Below are 22,134 nucleotides of genomic sequence, written 5' to 3' on the forward strand. Positions count from 1 at the left end.
TAAGTTTCGAGGAACCTCTATTTGAGCGAGAGAATCGAGTCTATTTAGTTCATGATGATGAAGCACTTCTAGTGGAATTTCAACCATTGCAGCCACAGGTACCAGGATTCACCCATGGCTTTAGGTTTGTACGACCACACTTCATATAAAAAGCAACATTGGAAGTAATTGTTCGTGCTCCTTGAAGTTGAATTGCAAAATCACGAAGTTTAATAATAACTCATGCAAGAGATGGAAAAGTATCTATAGCATTCAATGTTGCTACTATAGGATCAAATTAAAATCATAATCCTCAAAGAATGCAAATGATGAACTCATCATCATCCATTGGTTTTCCTGCACCACAAAGAGACAAAGCCAAAGATTTTGATGTGTAAATAATCTTGTAATGAACAAGTACCTTTGTTTAAGGACTGCATCTCGCCTTTGATTTGTTGAATGCGATCTCGAATGTGAGTATCATAAAGGGTTTCCAACACCTGTCAGGTATCATCTGAAGATTTGTTATTGATGACTTGAGAGAGAGGACCATCAGATAGGGAACTATTGATCCACCCGAGGATCAATTGATCGGTGTGTAGCCAAACTAGTATTTCAGGATTTGTTTGCAACACACCATTCTTACCAATGATTGTTGACACTAGATAGGGAACCTCATTCTTTACATATCCAAAAAGACCATAACCATGCAAGATAGGAATAATCTTAGGTTTTCCACAAAAGATAGTTGTTTGAGGCTAGTTTAATAGAGATATTAGGTAAATGTGTTTTTAGAAGTGAAATCTTAAGGGAAGGGGCAGGGGGCACAGTTTGAATTAAGGAAGAAAATGTCAAGGGGTTGAAGGCTATGTACCATGTAGAAAACTTGTTTTTTCTATGTATTGTTCTTATCTTTAAATAGGCATTACTGGCAAGGGCGGAGCCAGGAATTTTTTTTATCCTAGGCTACGAATAAATAAACATAAATTATTTTTCAATATCCATCATTGAATAAACGCTCTGGTTTCAGGCCTTTTGTTTTCCATCACTTCACTAATGATGCATGAAAATTTTCGCATTATGAATTGAAAGATGAGCAAAGAAACCATATTCCATACCGATGGGAGTTAAGCATGTGGCAAAAAATGTGGTAAGTGCGTGAAATATCATGAAATTTGATTAAGTATTTATTTATTTAATTTTATTAACATGGATTTTCGGGTCAGCTCATGTATATCTTGACTAATCTCACGGGTCCTGAAGTTAACGACCATGTAAACCTTCAGTGGTCTTGAGGTTTGTGGAACTCGAACTAGTGACCTTTAGGAAGCAAACCTAGAGCCTGACTAATTAGGCTACACTCCTCATGGTTGATTGAGTATTTATTTGCTGCTATAAAATGGGGCTAAAGAGTAGAGAGTGTTAGGGAACGCCGTGCAAACCGCGTTCCCCCCAAAATTTAATTTTTTTTGCTAAAAATTATTTTTTTTTGTATGTTTTGGATCATTTTGATGTATTGATTTAAAAAATAATTTTAAAAAAATAATATATATATATATATATATATATATCATTTTGATACATTTCGGCACGAAAAACACTTTAAAAAGCAACCGCAACAACACTTCCAAACTTATTTTTTTAATTTTATTTTTTAAAATTAAATTTTTTAGTGTTTTCCTATGAATCAAATACATATAAATTGGGATATATAAAATGGGTTCTTTTTTCCGGAATAGAAAATCCTAGAGATTTATTCAATGAATAAGAAGAGAAATGGGATGCCAAAGGTTAAGAAGCCCAATGAAAAGGTACGAGGCTAATAAGAAATAATGCAGATGGGACTATTTACATATACAAATTTGGAAAAAGGTAAATAAAAAGGTTATACTTATAAGATGGGATATTATGTTTTTTTAGGATCTATTTTTCTACCTGGGCTACAACCCACCTCAGTCTTCTATGCTCCTCCGCCCCTGATTACAGGGGATTGATGCAGGAGTGATTATTGCCATATATATATAAATGTTTTTCGTGATTTGTATGTAGAGATTATGGAAACATAATGAATGATAAATACTGAGAAAATCATGAAGAGAATAAATAGGGATCCTAGATCCCAGCAGAGAATCTCTTCATTGTGAAAAAAAAAAAAGTGTTTGGATGCATCTTTACCTGATTTGAAATACAAGCCCTATTTTGTTCATAATCTCTTTCTTGCTTGATTGGTGAGGTTTGTTATTTCTTATCCAACTCCTTTTGGTTGTTTGGATTTTAGCCCACTAAGTTTACCTATATAAGTTTTTTTTCTAGAATATTTGTAATTTTACATAGCTTAGCTTTTATGGTGCTAGTCGTCACTTATTTACTTGTTGAAAATTCTCTGTCTCATTGATCAATTTAAAAGGATTATTTATTTTTTCCTTGTCTCATTACTAACAATATTTAGTGTTACTTATTATCTTGAAAAGCTCAAAATGCCTCTTTTAAACATCAATGCTCCCTTGTCTCACTGCCATAAGCATTCTTTTTCCATTGTTAACTTGATGGGATCAAAGTATCTTCTAAATACAACATTGCCCCCTTGTTTTGACCATTACCCCTAAGTATGCTTTGTCACTAACTAATATAAACAATGTCTTTGAGAAACCCTTCTCTCTCTTTTTTTTGCTTGGTTTCAGTAAGGAAATCTTTATTCATAATGAATTTTGAAATCTTGAACATCTTGCATTTTGAAAAAAAAAAAAAAGTTTCGATATGAGTTTAAAACAATTTGCTTTTGAAATCTTGCAACTCCTACGGATTTTTGGAAAATGAATTATTTGTTTTTATATCAATGATATTGAAGTTGGTGAATGTATATGATAAAGTGACCTTCTGATTTTAAGGATTTCAAAGCAAGAGGTTCGAGTAAAAGCTCAAAATTTTGTTTGAAAAAAAATTGCCTATTTTTTAGCACTCATTTTATCAACTTGAATAATAATAAGTAGTTTGTTGATGATATCACAAATCTTATGAAAAGGACTTTTGCATTTTAAGAATGTCATTTATTAGTCTAGGTTGCTTGCTTGCTTAATTATAAAGGACTTTTAAAGGCATGTAATGTAGGTTATGGCTCTTGACTATGATAGAAAAGGATTATTAAAGCTCAAAAAATTGTTTCATGCTTTCAAAAACTTAGGAGCACTATCATCTGTTTGATTCATCATTTCTCTTAATCTTTTTTTATTTTATTTTATTTTGTTACATTTCATTAATTTGCCTTTTTTTGTGGGGCATCTTTATTTTGTTTTAACTATCACTTTTGATTTTGATTTGGGCATACCCATTAGCGTTGGAGTTTCTTGGGCTTTTCTACCTTTTAGCTTTCTCATGGTTTTTTCATCAATTATTGATCTTTGAAATTTTATTTGTTCCAAGTGTGGGGTGTGATCCTAATTAGGACTTTTCATGAAAGAAAGTTTATTCAAGCTAAAAAATGGACTACAAGGTATTTATTCATTTAAGAATGTGAAAGGGATAACAAAAATAGCCTTTCCTCATTTCAGGTGCAAGCAATTAAAAATAATAAACTTTGATCTCGTCTAATGTAATGGTTTGAACTTTGCAAAGAAATGCATTTCACAAGTCCATAATCATTAAATTAACTATATGCCATTATTCATACAACTAAAATGTAGTTTAAGAGACATGGTGTGAGGGTGACCATTTGTTTTTCAATTCATATATTCTGGTTTATAGTTTGGTCACCTCAGTGAAGAAGTTGTCTAATTCATTAATTATTTTAAACAATCATCAAATCATTACTTAAATCAAAAGCAAGTTTAATTTTTCAAAATTCAATTAGGGAAAATATTTTTTGTAGAAAAAATGTGATCATACAAGGCTACAAAGGTGTGTTCATGGGTTCTTTAGGATTCACTTTCCAAATTCCTGAAAGCGAATGATGTTTGGTTTAAAGGAAGAGATATAATTAAAGGAAAAACTCATTACTTCATTAAAACTTTAGAAAAGAGACTTAACAATAAAAAATTTATGCCAATATCTTGAGCCATAATTATTAGCAAGGTAAAACATAGTAGCTAAACAAAACACATAGCAAGACAAAACACTTAATAACCTTTAATTAGAATTTTCTAGAATCTCCTAATCATTCAGGTCTTATGAACGTACCAACAGAGGTATTTTTTCAACAGTCAGTTGGGGTCGTGTGTACATCATTCTCATCATAATGACATTATAGCTTCATCTTCAAGGTGGTTGATTTTTTTTTTGGATAATTTATCTTCCATTGTGTTCTTTCTTTATCAACAAAAGTTGCTTGAAATGGAAAACATGTATAGAGACGACCATTTTCGTGTTATAATATGTTAATACTTCCAGTTTTGAATTTGAAAAGCATCACATCAAGAAAATATCATATTTATACAATGCCATTATAATAAAAGACAACAAGGTTCATATTGGGTTCTATTTTTATTATTGCTTTTATATTCATTGTATATTTTTTATTCTTCTCCTTTTAATTATAGTTTTTCCTGACCCATAATTCTATAAAGATGCATTCCTCATCTATACAAGTTATGGAAAGTTTTCCTTTGTATGCAACAATCATGACATCCTTGTTATGATCATTCCTAAAAATCAATGAAGGAATCATAATCATAAACAAATCATAGCTTTTTTTTTTTATTCATGTAAAGATAATTGTTTTTCTTTCATTTTTTTAGTGAAACCTTTCTTCTCAGTCGAGTCATCAATCTTACCCAACCAGATAGCTTGTTTAATAATCTCAATTATAACAACTAGGTCAATGAAATATTGTGGAGAGCTTCCAACCAATATTCAAAGTATGGAGCTTTAAAAGTGTTGGAAAATAAACTAACCATGTCTTTTTTCAAAAAAGGATGATTAACATGTGCAGCTACTTCATGCCACTTTCAGATATATTATCTTATGAACTCTTTGTTACCCTTCTCCATGACTTGCAACCTATATTAAACTTTTATTGCCTAATAAAGGCATCAACCAAGTCCTTTCACCTTTTTACTTTGGTATTGTCCAACCACAAATACCAACTGAGGATAATGTCGTTCAATCTGTCTTGAAAAAAATGAGTCATTAAATTCTCATCATAAACCACTTCAACCATTTTATTGCAATATGGTATGAGATGGGTTACAAGGTATTGGGTTTAGTATATTTGAAAATTTTAGCACTCTAAATATTTTTTAGAATGATAATATCAGGTACCAAACACATCTCAATAGACTTTACAAGATCATACGTGTTATTTCCCTCAATTGACCTTATTCTTTCCTCTAAGGTAGCTAATCTTTCCAGACCATCTTCCTCTACTACATTGTCATTTTGAGATTTCTTTACTATCAAGTCAATGGTAGGCGGCATCCTTATGGAATATGTTGGTTAAGCATATGAAAAATATATAAAATGTTGAGGTCCAAATGATGCCTTATTTGCCCCTAGATTCTATGGATTGAAGGGAGCTGTAAGCATAAATGCAACTTAAGTTATGACAGCTGGCTATGCAGATGTTGCTTCTCTAAATTTAGATCTCAAAGCCTATTCAAGTAGAATAGTAAACTTTATAACATCTTCTTTAATACTTTCCAACTCTCTTTGGTGTTGGGTCTCCAATCAGGCTCTCTTCATTTTTCATTTGTCTTTTTGTGAAGTGAGTGTTACACCAGCTCAATGGAGTACCTATATTTCAACTTACTAAATAAAAATAATACAATTATACAAGTAACTATAAGATGCAAAAGTTATGATGTTAGCAACAAAAAGATGCATATTAAAAGTTGATTTGCCTTTCACGGGGTAACAATGGTCCTTATTCATGGATTTTAGAAACTTGGTGTTATTGCCAACAAGAGGATCCTTGTCCAATCTTGCCTAAGTATGAGCTTTTGATAGACTTTCGACTTCCAATTCAAGATAGTTTTTTTTTTCAATTATAACAACACAAACTCTTCGATTTTTATTCTTTTTAGTACAATATAATTACTAAAGTACCATTTAAATTTAACTAAGATTGAGGAACTTTTTGGTCTTTTCGTTATAGTTTTTTAGTTAATACCATGTAAGGTCAGGGACTCTTAGGTATTTGCATATATTAAATTTTAAAAAAAAAAAACTAAGAGAAAAATTGTAGGTGTGTGCAGTGCATATGCCAACGTGTATGGAGTTTTAACTTGATCAATATAAATCTTTATTTATTTATTTATTTACCGATTTTATTTTTTGATTTTATTATTTAATATTGAATTTATTAAAGATTAAGCATCTTTATTTTTCTTGTTTTAATTTCTACGACGATATCCTGGACTCGCGGTCCAGGTCACACATTTATCATTCTAGCTCGAATTGGTTCTGGGTTCTTACATCATTTTATTATTTTTAATTTTTATATCAAATTTGATCATCATTTTTTTATCTTTTTTTTTCATAGGTTTATCATACCAACTCGAATTGGATTGAGTTTTTTTTTTTTTTTAATTTCTCTTCGTTCTTTGGCATTTAGATAACCTAGTCACAAAATTTTCTTATGCTTTGAAACACGCTAACAATGCTTTAACATTGTTTTTTTATGTTACGAAAGAAATAAACTCAGCTTATGATGAAGCATAGGCCACCTATCTAGTTTTATCTACGTATTATTCCACTTCTTTACAACCATGAAGCCCAAAATTAGTTTAATGGCTTGAAACATCAAGGTTCTACTCAAGTTACAATTTATAATGAAATGAATGGTGAAAGCCAAGGAAAAAAATAAGGGAAATGGGTATAATTATTTCAACTCAAAATAAAGATTTTATACAAAGCAAGGCACCAACACGAATTGAGATCTTAATAGCTTTTGCTTTAATTAGCATTTTAATACAGATCCTAGTAAATATGAAAACTAAAGACCTTATAAAGGAATAAATATGGTCATCGTAAGTAGAGGTGATTTTTGTTGATCTCTCATGAGACAAAAATGTTATTAGTCAATCAACTTATCATGAATATGCCTTATATTTTCATAAAATTCAAAATTTAATGCACATTGAATAATTTCTAAAAAATTAAAAAAGTGATAATTTGGAAGATGTTTTTTAAATACTTAGATGACAATATTAGATCGATATATGCTAATCATGGATAATCTTTCGAATCCCTGATTTAAGTTATGAGACTATGATAATTTCATAGAAAACAAATTGAAAAAAAAAATCATGAAATCCAATTTCCAGTCAATAACATATTGAAGGATGAAATTGAAAAATAAAACGTTCAATTAAAAAAAGGGACTTGGGTCAAATTAGGTTAACCTTCCAAACCTGCGACCCATGTCATGAAAACATGATAAGCACACGGAATGCAAATTGAAAAAAAAATATATAAAGCTCAATTCTCCATCAATTCAACGTTGAATAATGAAATTAAAAAAAAATCAATTTAAAAAACATGACAAAAAAATCCAAGTCAACCTGGATTAGATGGTTTAACCTGTGACTCAGGTTAGTGTGTCCCGAGTGATGAGACTGGGATAAGTCCATAGAAAGTAAATTGAAAAAAATAATCATGAAGCCCAATACCCAACCAACCTAATGTTGAAGGATGGATTTGAAAAGAAAAAACAAATTACAAAAAAAAGTACAAAAAAATGATACAAGACAATCTGGGATAACATGTTAAACTCACAACTATGGTCACAATACCAAGATAACCCCAAAGAAAGTAAAAATAAAATAAAATCATGAAGTTTAGTTTTCAATGAACTCAATGTTGAATGATGAAATTGAAAAAACAATATCAATTAAAAAAATAAACTCAAGTCAACTCGGGTTAACTTGCTAAACTCACAACTCGATTCATGATACCAAGATAACTTAATAGAAGGCAAACTAAAAAATTCATGAAACTAATTACAATGCAACTCAATGATAAATGATGAAATCTAAAAGAAAACAAAGTAAATAGAAAGATTGAAGACCAAATTTGACATCTAAAAACAAATAACATACCACTTTGTTACTTTGGATAGAGTTGGGCGTAGAAATCAAGGAAAGTAGAGTGAAAAGAGAGAGAAGAAGAAGAAAAAATAAGATTAGATCGTCAAAGCTAAACTAGACCTCCTACATGTACATACATCGTCGTATAAGGAAGAGGCCATCGAGATGAATAAAATGATACCAAAGAAGCTCACAAATGGATGTTGGTGGCCTCTTCACGCATCGCATATATGTGGCAACCTTTCTCACACAATGATAGGGCACAACTTCCTTTTATTTTGTTCACATCAATAATACTTGAGTACGAATTTCAGTTTTAAACTCAATCTCTAAAGTTTTAGTTGTTCTAAATCAATTAAATTAAATTGTATTTTTTCAAATCAAGCATCAAAGCACTGTATTGTTTTTCCTTGGCATCATAAAAATCCATGAATTTAATTGAAGTAAATCTTCAAGTCCGAAGTAAATATGTAAATTGGTCTATAGTGCTTCTCCTAAATGTTTTAGACTCTTTTGTAATATTGTTTTATTTTTATCAATTTTACTGTTATCCAAAAACATTTTCAACGCGTTATGCTGATGAAACAAGAAACAACTTGTAACTAATATGATATTTTCTTGCGAAATCCATCTATGTCAATGATTTCTAAAGAAATATGAATAATAGCTATTAGCTAGGAAATTATTGACTAATACTTGACAAAAAAAAATAGCTATTAAAAAAATGAGGACCAAATTTAGTATCAAAATTAAATGAAATAAAATTATGAAAGATGAAATTGAAAAATAAAATAAATCAAGGTAAGGATAAACAATAAAAAAATAACAATCAAAAGAATATAGATCAAATATGATAGATGAAAAAAAAAATTAGAGAATAAAATTAAAAAATATATTTTATTTTCATAAATTATTTAAATAAAATAAATAGTTGTAAAAAATAAAGACTAAATCTAAAAAAAATAAAAATGAAGGATTGTTTTGAAAACATAAAAGGGCGGGCATGAAAATTAATGGGCAGAGAAAGTAACAAAGAAAAAATGAAAATGTCTTTGATTCAAAATCAACATCGACTGTCATGGGATAGAGAGGACGTCTTGAAAGTCACCATTAGGCTACTTTAGAGCACAACATGCACCTTTTAGAGCTTGTTTAGCTGTGTGGTTGTGATTATTTTTTAAATAATTTTTCGTGTTAAAATACATGTTAATAATTTTTTTATTTTTTTAAAAATTATTTTTAACATTAGCATATCAAAATGATTTGAAAACACTAAAAGCATATTAATTTAAAGTTAATAAAAAAATAAAAAAATTTCAATTTTTTTTAAAAATACTTTTAAAACACAGAAATAAAGAGGCCTGATACCAACATGCAAGGCACATCCCATATATTTTTCATTTTAAAATAATATTTTATAATTATAAAAATTTAAAATTACTCATACTTCAAGTTGATAATAAAAAAAAAAATTCATTCACACCAATTTATAATGTTTTATTCTAAAAGCAATTTTATCATCTAGAAATGTTTATAAAGGAAAATGGACGAATAAGTTCCTTACTGCTACTTTATTTTTTGTTTTTAAAAATAATAAAGTAACTTTATGGTGTTAAAAAAAAAACTGTAATATGACTCAATCAGGAAATGATAAATAACTTATGTGAACAAAACAATTGCAATGGTTGTTTTTCTAGAAGGACAAAAATATAAAGACATTGTTGGAATCTAACGTGTTTTATATTTTAGACCACAGTGTTTTTCTGATTATTATTATTTTTTGATAATTTGTATTTTAATCTGCACAGCTATTATCCTTTTTTAGGTAGAAATTGTTGAAGACCCTATTTTTTTTTTTTAAAAAAAGGATTTTTAAAAAATTTAAATTTTTATTTTATTTTTTTATTTTAAATTAATAATTTTTTGTGTTTTCAAACTATTTTGATGTAATATTAAAAATAATTTTTAAAAATAAAAAATATTATTTTAATATATTTTTAAGTTAAAAAATTATGAGATTTTTTTTTTCATGCTGCTAAATAAAGAAGTCGATTCATTTTTTAAAAATAGCAATGGTTAGCTAGAAAAGTGGGGAAGATGTCAGAGAAAGTTTTGGAATTTTTTTTTTTTAGGCTTTATTAAGCAGGATTTTTTATGTTATTAGGAAAAGGGAAGATAAGATTTTATTTTCATCTGTGTAATTTTCGATGTTATATTTTTCATGTTATGATTTTTCCTGTGAGCACACTCGTCTTGGTTTAATGGAAACCATAAAAAAAATATAAAAAAACCATAAAAAATAAATGCAGACAGCATTTACGAGGAACCAAAAAAAAAAAAGGTTGTAATAAACCATACGATATTCAACAAAGAAACACGAGACAAAAGTCGCGAGATTGTGGGTTCGATGGACAGGAAATTTTTTTAAAAATAAGAGGTGAATGAGTGGTAGGTACGTGTTGAATGCTGACGTGACTGCACAAAGACTGGGGCCCACCACCACCTCGCCTCGCTCACTGTTCATATAGTTATAATCCTATGGAGTTGTTGCATTCGAATGTGTCGTCTTGCCGTTTATTGGCTGTTCATCTAGGTATAACTCATCTATCAAACATTTTCTATTTAATGTAATAAATTTTAAAAATTAAAAAAAATAATATTTCAATATAGTTTTAAATAAAAAATAATTTAAAAAACAATTATTCCTCCAGTAATTAAAACAACTAATTTTCAACGTTTGACGATTCGATTTTCTTCATCTGCAGGTATTTAATCTTTTTCCTATATAAAATACATAAATGTCGGAAATCTAAAAAGAAAAACTGTAATCTCACATGCACTAAAAATATTTGAAAATAAGGTAATAATTATTTTTAAAATAATTATTTTAAAAAATATATTAAATTCATAATTTTTTAAAATTTTGAAGGAAAAAAACACTAAAACAAAATTAATTTAAATAAAAAAACAATTTTTTTAAAAATAAAAAAACAAACATGTTTCTAACGTAAAATGTACCCCAAACCGAAAAGAAAGAAGAAAGAAGAAAAGGCAAGGTGAGTGGGGCCAAAAGTCGAGAGAAACGGAGTCTGAAAATCTAGGGTAGATCTTAAATAGTACGGGCGTGATGATGTAGTTGTGTCGGGGTGCCCTATCTAGAATAATGAAGCAGACAAGAGTCAGGAGGTCACGTGATATGGTAACAATAGCATTTTCCTTTTATCATGTGGTGTAATAGTCGTTGATAGAGCTGACGGCTTGGCAGGTGTGGACCCACCTCATTTCTCATTTGGGAATTTTTACACAGATATTGTAATGGATCGGACTAGGTTATAATTTTAGTTGTTTTTTTATATTAAAATAATATATTTTTTTAAAAAATTAAAATTATATTTTTAAGATTAATGTAAAAAAATATCTAGAACGTATAAAAAATTTAATTTTTAATAATTGTTTTTTAAAATTTGTATGAAGCATGATTTATACTATCTTTCCAAACGTTTTGTAAAGTCATTGAAAATTATTTTTTTGTTCGTTTTGATTTTTATTTATAAAACAATAATTAAATTGAATTTTTGTATATGTACTTTTTTTTATACGTATGTACCATCTCTTCACTTTATAACTATTATTTGTAGAGTGGGCCCAAGTAAAGGTTTGATATATATATATACTTTAGCTTGCTTTATATCACTTTGATTAGGGTCATGAGGAGGTGGTCATGGCCCTCCAAAATTTATTCTGTTCTGTATAATTATTAAATTTCTCAATTATCCCTTAAAAATATAAATTAACTACTAAATATTTATGAAATAATAAGTTCTTAATTATAATAAATGGTTACTCAATGTGGAATTTATCTATTTTATTATTTTAATGCATATTGAATTGTTTATATGAGAAAAATTATGATGAAATAATTTATCTTTTATAAGGTGATATACGTTGAACAGGATATAAATGAGCTAGTAATATGTATTAAATTGAAATCAGTCTATAAATGTTCATTTGCATTTATAATTCAAATAAATATTTACTTGTAAAAGAAAACTATAATATCGCCAATCAATTTTTTTTTTAATAGTTTTATTGATTCTAATAAACACATTAATAAAAGCTAAGAGGCCTTGGAAAAAACAATTTTGATCCAATCTTAATAACATTATTTATTGGAATAGCAAAATGATAATTTTGCCTTTCTTATAAAAAAAAAATTTAAAACTTTAAAATTAATTATTGGAGGGTATTAAGATATTTTCATAAGGTGCATTTGTCATTACTAAATTGTTAAGGGTAAATGAAGCTTTTTTACATTAAAAAATACAATGACACGATCAAAATATTTTTAAAATAAAAATAAAATAAAATTAGCTTTAAATGCAATTTGGTACTTTCAAAATGATTTTTTCATAATTATCATGTCAAATAAAGAATATTTTGGTATTTGACTAAATATATATAAAATAAATAAATCAACTAAAAAATTGATCTCATATGAAAAAAAAAAACTCACAACAACATTTATACAATTATTAAGAACAAAATCAATTAAAATTAAATAAAAAACAAATATAGTGAAAAATCATGAAAAAATAAGAAAAAAGAAAGATCTTACCTTAATATACTTGCAAGTGAAGCTAAGGAAAAAACAATTCGTGAAGCATATTAATTAAAAAAAACTAAGAGGATAAAAGAAGAAAGAAGAAGAAGGAAGAAGAAGACATACCCGAGCATGGAGGAAAAGAGAAGGAGATGAGGAGAGAAAAGAAGAGAAAGAAATAGATATTGATGTTTTTTTACATATAGTGAAGAAGAAGAGAAGAAGAAGAAGAAGAGAAGAAGAAATAGAAGAAGAAGAAGAAGAAGAAGAAGAAGAAGAAGAAGAAAATAGTCTGTCTCTTGTGAAATAAGCGGATTCAGGTTTTTTATTGAGGCGCGTTACCGACGGATTTACCGACGGATAATTGAATATTAATATTTTTTAATTATTCCATCGGTAATTTCGTTGGTAATATTTAATTTAAATTTTCAATTTCATAAAAAGTTTTTAGAAACCGCCAAAAATTACCGATGATTTTTCAATCCGTCGGTGATTCCGTCTGTAATATTTAAATGAAAATTTTAAATCAATTGAATTTTTTCAGAAAACCGTCAAAACACGCCGACGAATTTTCAATCTGTCGGTGATTTTGTCCGTAAAGTAAAACAACTAATAGTGCAATTGGAATATGAACAGTTCTGGAGCTCTCTGTAAAATACCGACGGAAAAATTCCGTCGGTGATTCCCTTTGTAATTGACATGATGAACAGTGTTCACAGTTTACCAACGGATTTCCCGACGGATTTACCGACTGAATTACCGACGAATTAATTTCGTCGGTAATTCCGTTGGTAAAAAATGACACGTCGTCATTTTTTTTTGCTTTGCTTCATTTTTTTTCCCACGGTAATTCCCTCGGTATATACCGAGGGAATCTTTTCGTCGGTAAAATCTCTCAAAAATATTTTCGTCGGTAAAATCCCTTGGAAATTTACCGACAGAAATATTCCATCGGTATTTCTGTTTGTATTTATTGATTTTCTGGTAGTAAATATCGCAATGAATTAATTCAAATGGTCGAATAAAGGAAATTGAACTAGTAGAAAAAAGGAGACGACATTGTTTTGAAAGTGCACAAATATCACAAGCATCTTGTGATATAAAAGGAAAATTGAGTAAAGTTTTTGCCATAAAATGTAATCTAGAGGAAGATAAATGCCCTAATCGGCGATGCCACAAATTGGTGGAGGAGATGACATGAGAATGAGATGATTGGGTAGCAATGGCAGCAGATGCGGAGGGTTGGTGTTTTGGTGTTGGTGATGTTGATGCTAATGCAACTAAGCAATAAAGTCCGCCTCGTTGTTTACCCAAACCAATCGTCGTCTTCGTCGCCAAGCCCTACAAAACACACCAATAGGGAAAAAAGGTTACTAAACAATTAAGTCCTCTTATAATTCGACTTATAGACATCAAATCCACCTTAAAAGATGGTACACCAAGCATATTTTTTAGAGAAATAATAGAATTCAAATGTAAAGTCCTGGTAGACGTAATTGGAGCCCGTTCTCCACTTGGCATAATAACTGGTGGCAAAATAGTGTTCTGCCGACTATCGACAAGCAGATTCGAAGAAGAAGTAATATGGTCAGTGGCACCACTGTCGAGAATCAATCGACTTGGCATAATAATTGGTGTTTGTAACAAACCTGGAGTGGTGACTGCAACATGGGCTTGAGGAATAGTGGTTTGAGAATTTTTTGCATTGTTCATGATAGACAATATTTGCTGGAACTATAAATCAGAGAGTCCATTCATCACTGAATGCTTCTCTTCCATCGTGGGACCTTCCTTGATGTAATTAGTTGAAGGTTGTGCAGGTTTGTTGTAATGTTGACGACTTCCAAACTTGTTGAATCTGTTGGCTTTGTGCTTTGGGTGACCTGGTGGATATCCATGCAATTTCCAATATGTATCTCGCATATGATGGTCTTTGTCACAGTATGTGCAATGCAGTGGCTTACGATTAAAGTAATTGGAGCGGGAGTAAACCCCTTGACCTAATAAAAAAGCTAGAGTTGTGGGTGCATTTTGTTGAACTGCCATGGCTGCGGTTTCTGTTACATCATGTGTATCACCTAAGCTGTGTTGCTTTTCTTCTTGAACAATGGAAGCATAAGCCTGACGAACATCAGGTAAAGGATTCAGCAGTAGAATCTGCCCCCGAATTGCCTTGTAAGATTCATTTAATCCCATGAGAAATTGCATCAATTGTCGTCGCTTATGATCTGCTCCACGAGAGCACACAGTTCCATTATAAGATCCCAATTCATCCCACAATCCCTTCAGCTTTGTATAATATGCCGCAACTGTCATCTGAGCTTGAGAAACACAAGCTATGTCTCTCTCAATCTGAAAAATACGAGGAGCGTTACTTTGAGAGAAACGATCTCGAAAATCCTCCCAAACTTCTTGTGATGTAGTTGAATATATAACACTGTCAACAAGTTCTAGTGTAATTGAGTTGAGAATCCATGATAAAATCATGTCGTTGCATCTTTTCCATAAAGCATGATTGTCTGGCTGGTTGATGGCTGATGGTATTTGTACTATCCCATCTATAAATCCCAATTTATTTTTAACGTTTAAAGAAATTGTCATAGATCTGCACCAAGTAGAGTAGTTATCACCATTGAGAGGTTTGGAAACAGGCACCAATCCCGGATGATCGGAATGGTAGAGAAAAAAAGGATCAAAGGCATTATTCCTGCCTTCCTTAGAAAATTGCTCACATTCCATGGTAGTGAACAATCAGCAAAAAATTGAAGCAGGAGTTTGATTGGTGGTTGATGGTTTTCAAGCAACAGAGATAGAAAGCGGCAAGAGAAAGAGAGCTAGGGTAAACAACGCTCTGATACCATGTGAATTTCAGAGAAAAAAAGGGAATTGCCAACCCTGTTGTGTTATAATTGAGTCTGTCACAACTACATTATATACAAGATTATTTTCCTATATTGTGCTAAGCTAATTCTGGAATAAGAGTTACAATAGGAATACATATCTTTGACAACATATGTTTCCTAATACATTACGTAATCATGAGATTTTGTTGATTCTTTCTTAACAATCAAAGAATAAAATTTATACTTTATATAACTCAATAAAATTATAAAACTGTTTTTGTATCTCTCTTTTTCTGTTGGAGGAAATGTTGGAAAAACCATAATCGTTTTGCAAAATTATAGGCATCATAAAAATCTTTTTTGAAAAGAGTTTTATTAGGAATAAAATGTTTTTTTGAAGTTAAAATATTCAGCTCATTTTGGATGTTTTTAGTAACAGCTGAAAAAGTGGGTGATGTTGGAGGAGATGGTTGTTCAATGTCTGTATAAACAGGTTTTGGTATATTTATAGTATAATCTGCATTTTAGAAACTAGTAAAAGGGATATCAGATATAGATTTTCTAGGAGGATTTGTATGGTAAGGGATATTGATAACGAAATGCATTTTTGAAATTCTACCCAAATCTATTGTACTGGATGAGGAAGAGTCTTCTGAGAATCTGGAACTTGTAGAGTGTCGATGAAAAGACAATTTGACTTTGCCATCGGTGTACTAGGTGATGTTTTTGATCTGGACATTAAGTTGCGGTGGTTTGGGTAATTCTGATTATGCTACTCCTTCAAGGATCCAATCTTCTGAAAAAAATATATTTTTTTACTGGATATATATATATTAAGAACAAATTCTAAAAATACTAGATAAACCTGTACTTGACCCAATTATTTGTTTTCACTAAACTCATTTTGATCCAATTAAATGGGGGAGATGAATAGGTTGTTGATTTATATAGTTTGGAATTATACATTGAATGTTGATTAAAAGGAACTTTATAAAGTTTTTCAGGAGTGGACCATATTATTTCCTTAGAATTTTGATATTATTTTACCCATACAAATCTCTAGATGGGATTCGATTTCAATTATTTGAAATATACTGTTTGTAGAGATTATTATGAACTCATATGGAGATTCATAAAATATGCTTTACAAGCCTAATAAAAGCATTCAGTCTTGTCACGATTTTTTTATTTAGGTTAAGTGAATTATTTTTTTTTGCTGTTTAAACCATGTTTGGTGATTATTTGAGAAAAAAAAATTGAAATTAATTTTTTTTTTGTGTTTTTAAGTATTAATATTAAAAATATTTTTTAAAAAATAAAAAAATAATTTTTTATGTATTATTAAATAAAATATACTTAAAAACATAACTGATACAATAATCTATATCTCTAACACTATATAAAAAAAAAAGATAATAAGGATGTTTGAAAATATAATATTATTTTTTTTTATAGTGTTTTTATTTAGAAATAAATTAAAATAATATATTTTTTTAATTTTAAAAAAATTATTTTTAATACTAGTATATTAAAATAATTTAAAATAAAAATTTTAATTTTTTTTAAACGATGTATAGAATACTGTCTCAAATGCCGCCGGCATAACCACATAAGGTCATTTTAGTCCATCAACTATAGCTCAGCTTCTTCAAAGTCGAGAAGAATGATAGCAAAATGTCAGATCAAATGATAATGCAAAATGAAGGAAAAATCAAATTAAACGATCTCATAATTGATAGCAAGTATTCCACTAATTTTAAAATTATGTTGTTTTTTATGTTAAAAATATATTTTTAAAAAATTAATTATTTTAAAATTAATATTTTATTATTATTTTCAGATTATTTTGATATATTAATATTAAAAATAATTATATAAAAAAAAAAGGAGACGGGGTTTTTTATACAAGTGATAGAATTCGTAGAGCACTCCACACTCGGAGATCTTTTAACCAGAAAGATAATAAGAACAAGCAATCAAATGGCTTCCACTGCTTCTCCAATGGCCAGCCAACTCAGGAGCAGCTTTGCCTCTTCCTCAACTAAGAGGCTTGCTGTTCCTAAAGACATAAATATTGGAGCTCCATTTAGAATCTCACCTGCTAAGAGAAGCTTCATTATCAAAGCTGTTCAGGTAAAGATTCCTTTTCTTGTGAGTTCTTTACATTAATGCATGTTATATGGAGCCTTGTTTCTAAAGCAAGATATATAAATGGTTGTGATAGATACCGAGAGAGATGGAAGCAATAGAGGAATATCCAATGAATGGCGGGCATGGAATCTATAGTTATGCCAAGAACTCTTACCACCAGGTACAGCACAAATTGGTGGTAGAGATCGAAGCTAAGCTTGCTATAAGCAAATCATAATGGAAATAGCCACAAAGAAAATTAATAGTGACATTTTCTTTGCTTACTTGCAGAGACAAGCTATAAATGCTGTCAAGGAACTGATCAAAGAGGAAATTACTGAAAAGCTTGATATCAGTAAATTTCCTTCATCGGACACATTTCGGATCGTAGATATGGGTTGTTCTGCTGGACCTAATACGTTCTTCGCAGTTCAAAACGTACTTGAAGCAGTAGAAAAGAAGTATCAGTGTGAAGGACTGGATCATTGTAGATTGCCCGAGTTCCAAGTTTTCTTTAATGATCATTCTTCCAATGATTTCAATACCCTCTTCACATCCCTTCCTCCGAACAAGAATTACTACGTTGCCGGCGTGCCTGGTTCTTTCCATGTTCGTTTATTTCCTCAAGCCTCTCTTCACATTGTCATCTCCTCCTATGCTATCCACTGGATTTCTCACATACCAAAAGAGTTGGTGGATAGGAGCTCTCCTGCATGGAATAAAGGGAGGATGTATTATGCGCATGCAGGAGCTGAAACTATCAAGGCTTATGCAGATCAATTTGCAAAGGACATGGATAGCTTCTTTCATTTCAGGGCACAAGAGGTTGTCCCTGGAGGAATGGTTCTGCTAACTATCCCAGGTGGCCGATGGGATGGTAGCTCTGACTATCAGATTCTTTCCAATACGTTATATGACCTCTTGGAATCCACTATTGTGGACCTGGCTAAGAAGGTCAGTAGCCTCTCAATCTCTAAAATTTCTCTTACTCTCCGATTGCTCAAGTACGTAGGACAATTAAGGATCTATAACTTGCTGTTTGGATTAACCAGTTTTTCTCGTTTCCTGTGTGTTTTTCCATTTCCCTTTTGAATCCACTGGAGCAGGGAATCATAAGTGAAGAGAAACTGGACTCCTTCAATGTACCAGAATACTTTCCCTCTCCACAAGAATTGGAAGCAGCTGTTAAACGAAATGGGTGTTTCAGCATAGAAAGAATAGAGTGCCTCCACGATGAAAAGAAGCAAGCCAATCCAAAGGAAGCAAGAGTACTTTCCTCCCACATGAGAGCTGGGTTAGAGTTTCCGCTGTCGGAGCACTTTGGACATGAAATCATGGATGAGCTCTTCGACTTATTCACTAAAAAAATTGAAGATTGTGAAGTCTCTGATCTGGGGGTCGCCTTCAAATTGCTTGTAGTCCTTAAACGCAAGTAATCCACTATTTGTTAATAATTAGTAGAAGATCAGGTAGAAAATCTTGACGGACACGTTCCTTCAAGATAAGACTAGTCTGATCATATATCAGTGCCTACCGTGTTCCCGGGTTTCAACTCTTACTTGAAGATTTGGATTGGGACGCGAGACATTAGATTAATTGAATAAAAAGAGTGCTAGTCTGGAATCTCAATCCTCTATAAATATTATAAATGTATTTCACTGTGTTATATGTTTGAAGAATTTAAATTTAGATCTCTTTGTTTTCCTCACGATATGCATGAATGAGTAATTGGTTTGTTCCAAGTAAGAATTGTGTTCCATTGCAAGATCCAAATAGCCTATGTTATCATCCCCACTAAAGTTTTTCTTCCCCTGAATAAGCTTCTTAAGAATTGCAAATGATTCTAGCGCAAACTCTATTTCCCTATTTTCCCCTCCCTCTTTCCAGCAAGCCATAACTGAACCCACGACACTGTCCCATGGGCGGGCTTGAGGTTAACCACTTGGCGCTGTGATGATGAGGTTGATCTGGCCGGAGTGGTGCATGGTGCAAGAAGCATGCAGTGGAGGCCATGTCTCTTATGCTTCACTACCTTAAAACCTTTAACTAGAAAAGGTCGATTGTTTCGTGCATAACTAGAAAAAGCATGGTGCTGCAAAAAACGTGTTTTGATGTTTGTGTCTCTGATATGTGAAGGGAATTGGATGATGAGAAAGAGATCAGATTTTTGATGCGGGATAAGGTTGTAACTTGTAATGACTCTGAGTGGTGCCACCTGGAATCAACACTCCAAATCTTCTCTCTGCTCTTGCATTGGGGCCCATCGATCACTCATAGGAATAGAGATGGGTGCATAAAATGCACTTTGTTCTCCTCCCTCACAAGGAGCACAAGTAGGGTAATGAGATAGGTGCATAAAATGCACTTTGTTCTCCTCCCTCACAAGGAGCACAAGTAGGGTAATGAGATAGGTGCATAAAATGCACTTTATTTTTTATATTAATATATCATAATTATTGAAAATACTAAAATAAATTAATTTAATAGTTTTTCAAGGCAAACACACTTTTAAAAAATATAAAAAACAGAAGTTATCACATTTCCAAATAATTACAATTAGTGTGTGTGTGTCTATATATATATATATATATATATATAGAGAGAGAGAGAGAGAGAGAGAATTCCTTTCTTCTTTTATAGAAAAAAAAAATATATAGAAGCATTTTGGTTAAATAAATATAACAGCTAGGGATGAGCTTGGCTACAAGTTTTTGACTGGTAAGAGCCTAGGTTCAAAAAAGGAAAAGAAGGAATACATTCAGGGCATTAATAATACAAATATGTAAGAGGGTTAATAGAGCCGAAGGGCACCTCGAATACACGTGTTAAATGGAGAGTCAAAACATAAAAAAGAAACATTTTAGTTTTGCTTTATTTGTTTTTTCATGCTTGCTAAACAAAATGCTTAAATATTTTTTTTTTACCATAAATGTTATTTTTATATATCTCTTAAAAAAATTAAAATTAATAAAGTATGGCCAACAAAAAAATAAACCAATTAAATATAACCATATAAAAAAAAATCATAAAAAAAGTAAAACACTTATTTATTTCATTCTAATATAATTAGTCTTTTCTCATTAAATTATACATAATAAAAAAAATTATATTTATATTATTCAAAATACTATTTTATCAATTTAACTTTAAAAAACAGCATCTTTCATCAGAAATGTTCTAATAGAGCAGAATTCCAATCTTACAACTCAAAATACCCTCGTCAATGATACGCAAACTGGCGGAACAGTACCTCTCTTCCCAATCGATATTGACACCATGGATGTTTTCAGAGCTACACAATATTAGATCTGGATATTCTGGTTAATTTATTATTATTATTATAGATAGAAAAGGAAGGATTTGTACATCTGCTCAATGCTTGATTGAACGCTTTAAGCCTACAATTTTATGGAAGTAGTTGAAGAGCGCATCTCTTGGAGGAAGACGCTCTTTGATGAGAGGGATTTCAGTGAAGTTCTGAGCCCATTCAAGAAGAGATGGGAACTTCTCAGCATCAACCAGTTTCATACCTCCAACTTCTTCCATAATATCCAGACAGAGGGGAATCCAACCCATTGCTAGATCTAAATAACCTATCTTGTCTTCTCCACTGAAGAATTTCTTCCCTTGAATCAGCTTCTCGAGAAACCCTAATGATTCTTGTGCAGACTTCATGGCCTTCTCCTTTTCTTCTCCCTCTTTCCAGGCAGCCGTAAAAGCTTCCATCAGACACTGCCCTTGCAATAACAGTGACATGAAACTTCTTTAGCAGGCAAAATTCCCAAGATAAAGATACAAATGGTGTGAATATATACGAGGAGGATATAGATTCAATCCCCCTTTAATTCTGTGAGAAAATTAAAAAAAAAATCTAAATTCATGTCATATATATGTAATGAATGTAGGAAGCAAACTATAAAATAAACGGATGATCTTAGCTCATGCCATTGTATACACATACCTTCTCTTCAGTAAATTTAGCCCAAAAGTGAGCCATGGCTCTCTGATACGAATCTTGAGGCAGCAAGTTATTATCACTCCATGTCTCATCGATGTATTGAAGGATGACGAGTGACTCAGCAATTGGTCTGTCATCATGGACAAGAACGGGGACCTTCTTGTGAACAGGGTTGTGCTTAAGAAGAAGGGGGCTTTTATTGAATACATCATCTTCAACGTACTCGTATTGCACTCCTTTAAGCTTCAAAGCCCATTCGACCCTTGTGCAGAACAGGCTTGTATAAGATCCAATCAGTTTCACCGCTCCTGCCATGGTTACTATCTTGCAAAAGCTTTGACAACCAAACTAGAAACGTGAAAAGTGCGCAGTGGAGCATGGCTTCACTGTTGACAATAACTTGTCAGCGTGAGAAGCAGCATTTTGCTGCTTCTCACACCCTACGATCCAGCCACCAAAATTAATTGGTCTTACCAGCAACTATATTTTTTTTCTTATAACCAAACACCTGGTAGCAAGGTTGTTAAAATCGCGATTCAACTCGTAAAATCGTACGATTTTACGAGTCAATACATGCTTAACGTGTTGAATCGTCTTAAAAACTCG

The 22,134-nt window shown here is 31.1% G+C and overlaps 2 protein-coding genes across 2 annotated transcripts; one reads left to right on the forward strand and one right to left on the reverse strand.

Moving 5' to 3' along the window:
• Positions 1-17,367: 17,367 nt before the first annotated feature.
• On the forward strand, positions 17,368-19,278 carry LOC118037361 (loganic acid O-methyltransferase). Its single transcript, XM_073404863.1, has 4 exons — positions 17,368-17,573; positions 17,665-17,751; positions 17,862-18,524; positions 18,677-19,278. Exons 1-4 carry the CDS (start codon positions 17,421-17,423, stop codon positions 19,004-19,006), a joined length of 1,233 nt encoding a protein of 410 aa, XP_073260964.1. The 5' UTR covers positions 17,368-17,420; the 3' UTR covers positions 19,007-19,278.
• A 1,570-nt stretch (positions 19,279-20,848) lies between these two features.
• Positions 20,849-21,885, reverse strand: LOC118037365 (probable glutathione S-transferase). The gene is made up of 2 exons (XM_035043335.2): positions 21,532-21,885; positions 20,849-21,302 (listed from the first exon to the last, which is right to left on the reverse strand). Exons 1-2 carry the CDS (start codon positions 21,841-21,843, stop codon positions 20,943-20,945), a joined length of 672 nt encoding a protein of 223 aa, XP_034899226.1. The 5' UTR covers positions 21,844-21,885; the 3' UTR covers positions 20,849-20,942.
• Between the last annotated feature and the right edge of the window lie 249 nt (positions 21,886-22,134).

Source organism: Populus alba, chromosome 15 (genome assembly GCF_005239225.2).
Source record: "Populus alba chromosome 15, ASM523922v2, whole genome shotgun sequence".
Classification (NCBI taxonomy): Eukaryota; Viridiplantae; Streptophyta; class Magnoliopsida; order Malpighiales; family Salicaceae; genus Populus; species Populus alba.

What these genes read in the sequence shown, in the direction of transcription:
- LOC118037365 (XM_035043335.2), bottom strand. Translation starts at nt 21,843, where the DNA reads ATGGCAGGAGCGGTGAAACTGATTGGATCTTATACAAGCCTGTTCTGC. An exon ending in CTAAATTTACTGAAGAGAAG is followed by an intron (nt 21,303 to 21,531) that starts GTATGTGTATAC and finishes TTGCAAGGGCAG; the next exon opens with TGTCTGATGGAAGCTTTTAC.
- LOC118037361 (XM_073404863.1), top strand. Translation starts at nt 17,421, where the DNA reads ATGGCTTCCACTGCTTCTCCAATGGCCAGCCAACTCAGGAGCAGCTTT. An exon ending in CCAAGAACTCTTACCACCAG is followed by an intron (nt 17,752 to 17,861) that starts GTACAGCACAAA and finishes GCTTACTTGCAG; the next exon opens with AGACAAGCTATAAATGCTGT. An exon ending in TTGTGGACCTGGCTAAGAAG is followed by an intron (nt 18,525 to 18,676) that starts GTCAGTAGCCTC and finishes CCACTGGAGCAG; the next exon opens with GGAATCATAAGTGAAGAGAA.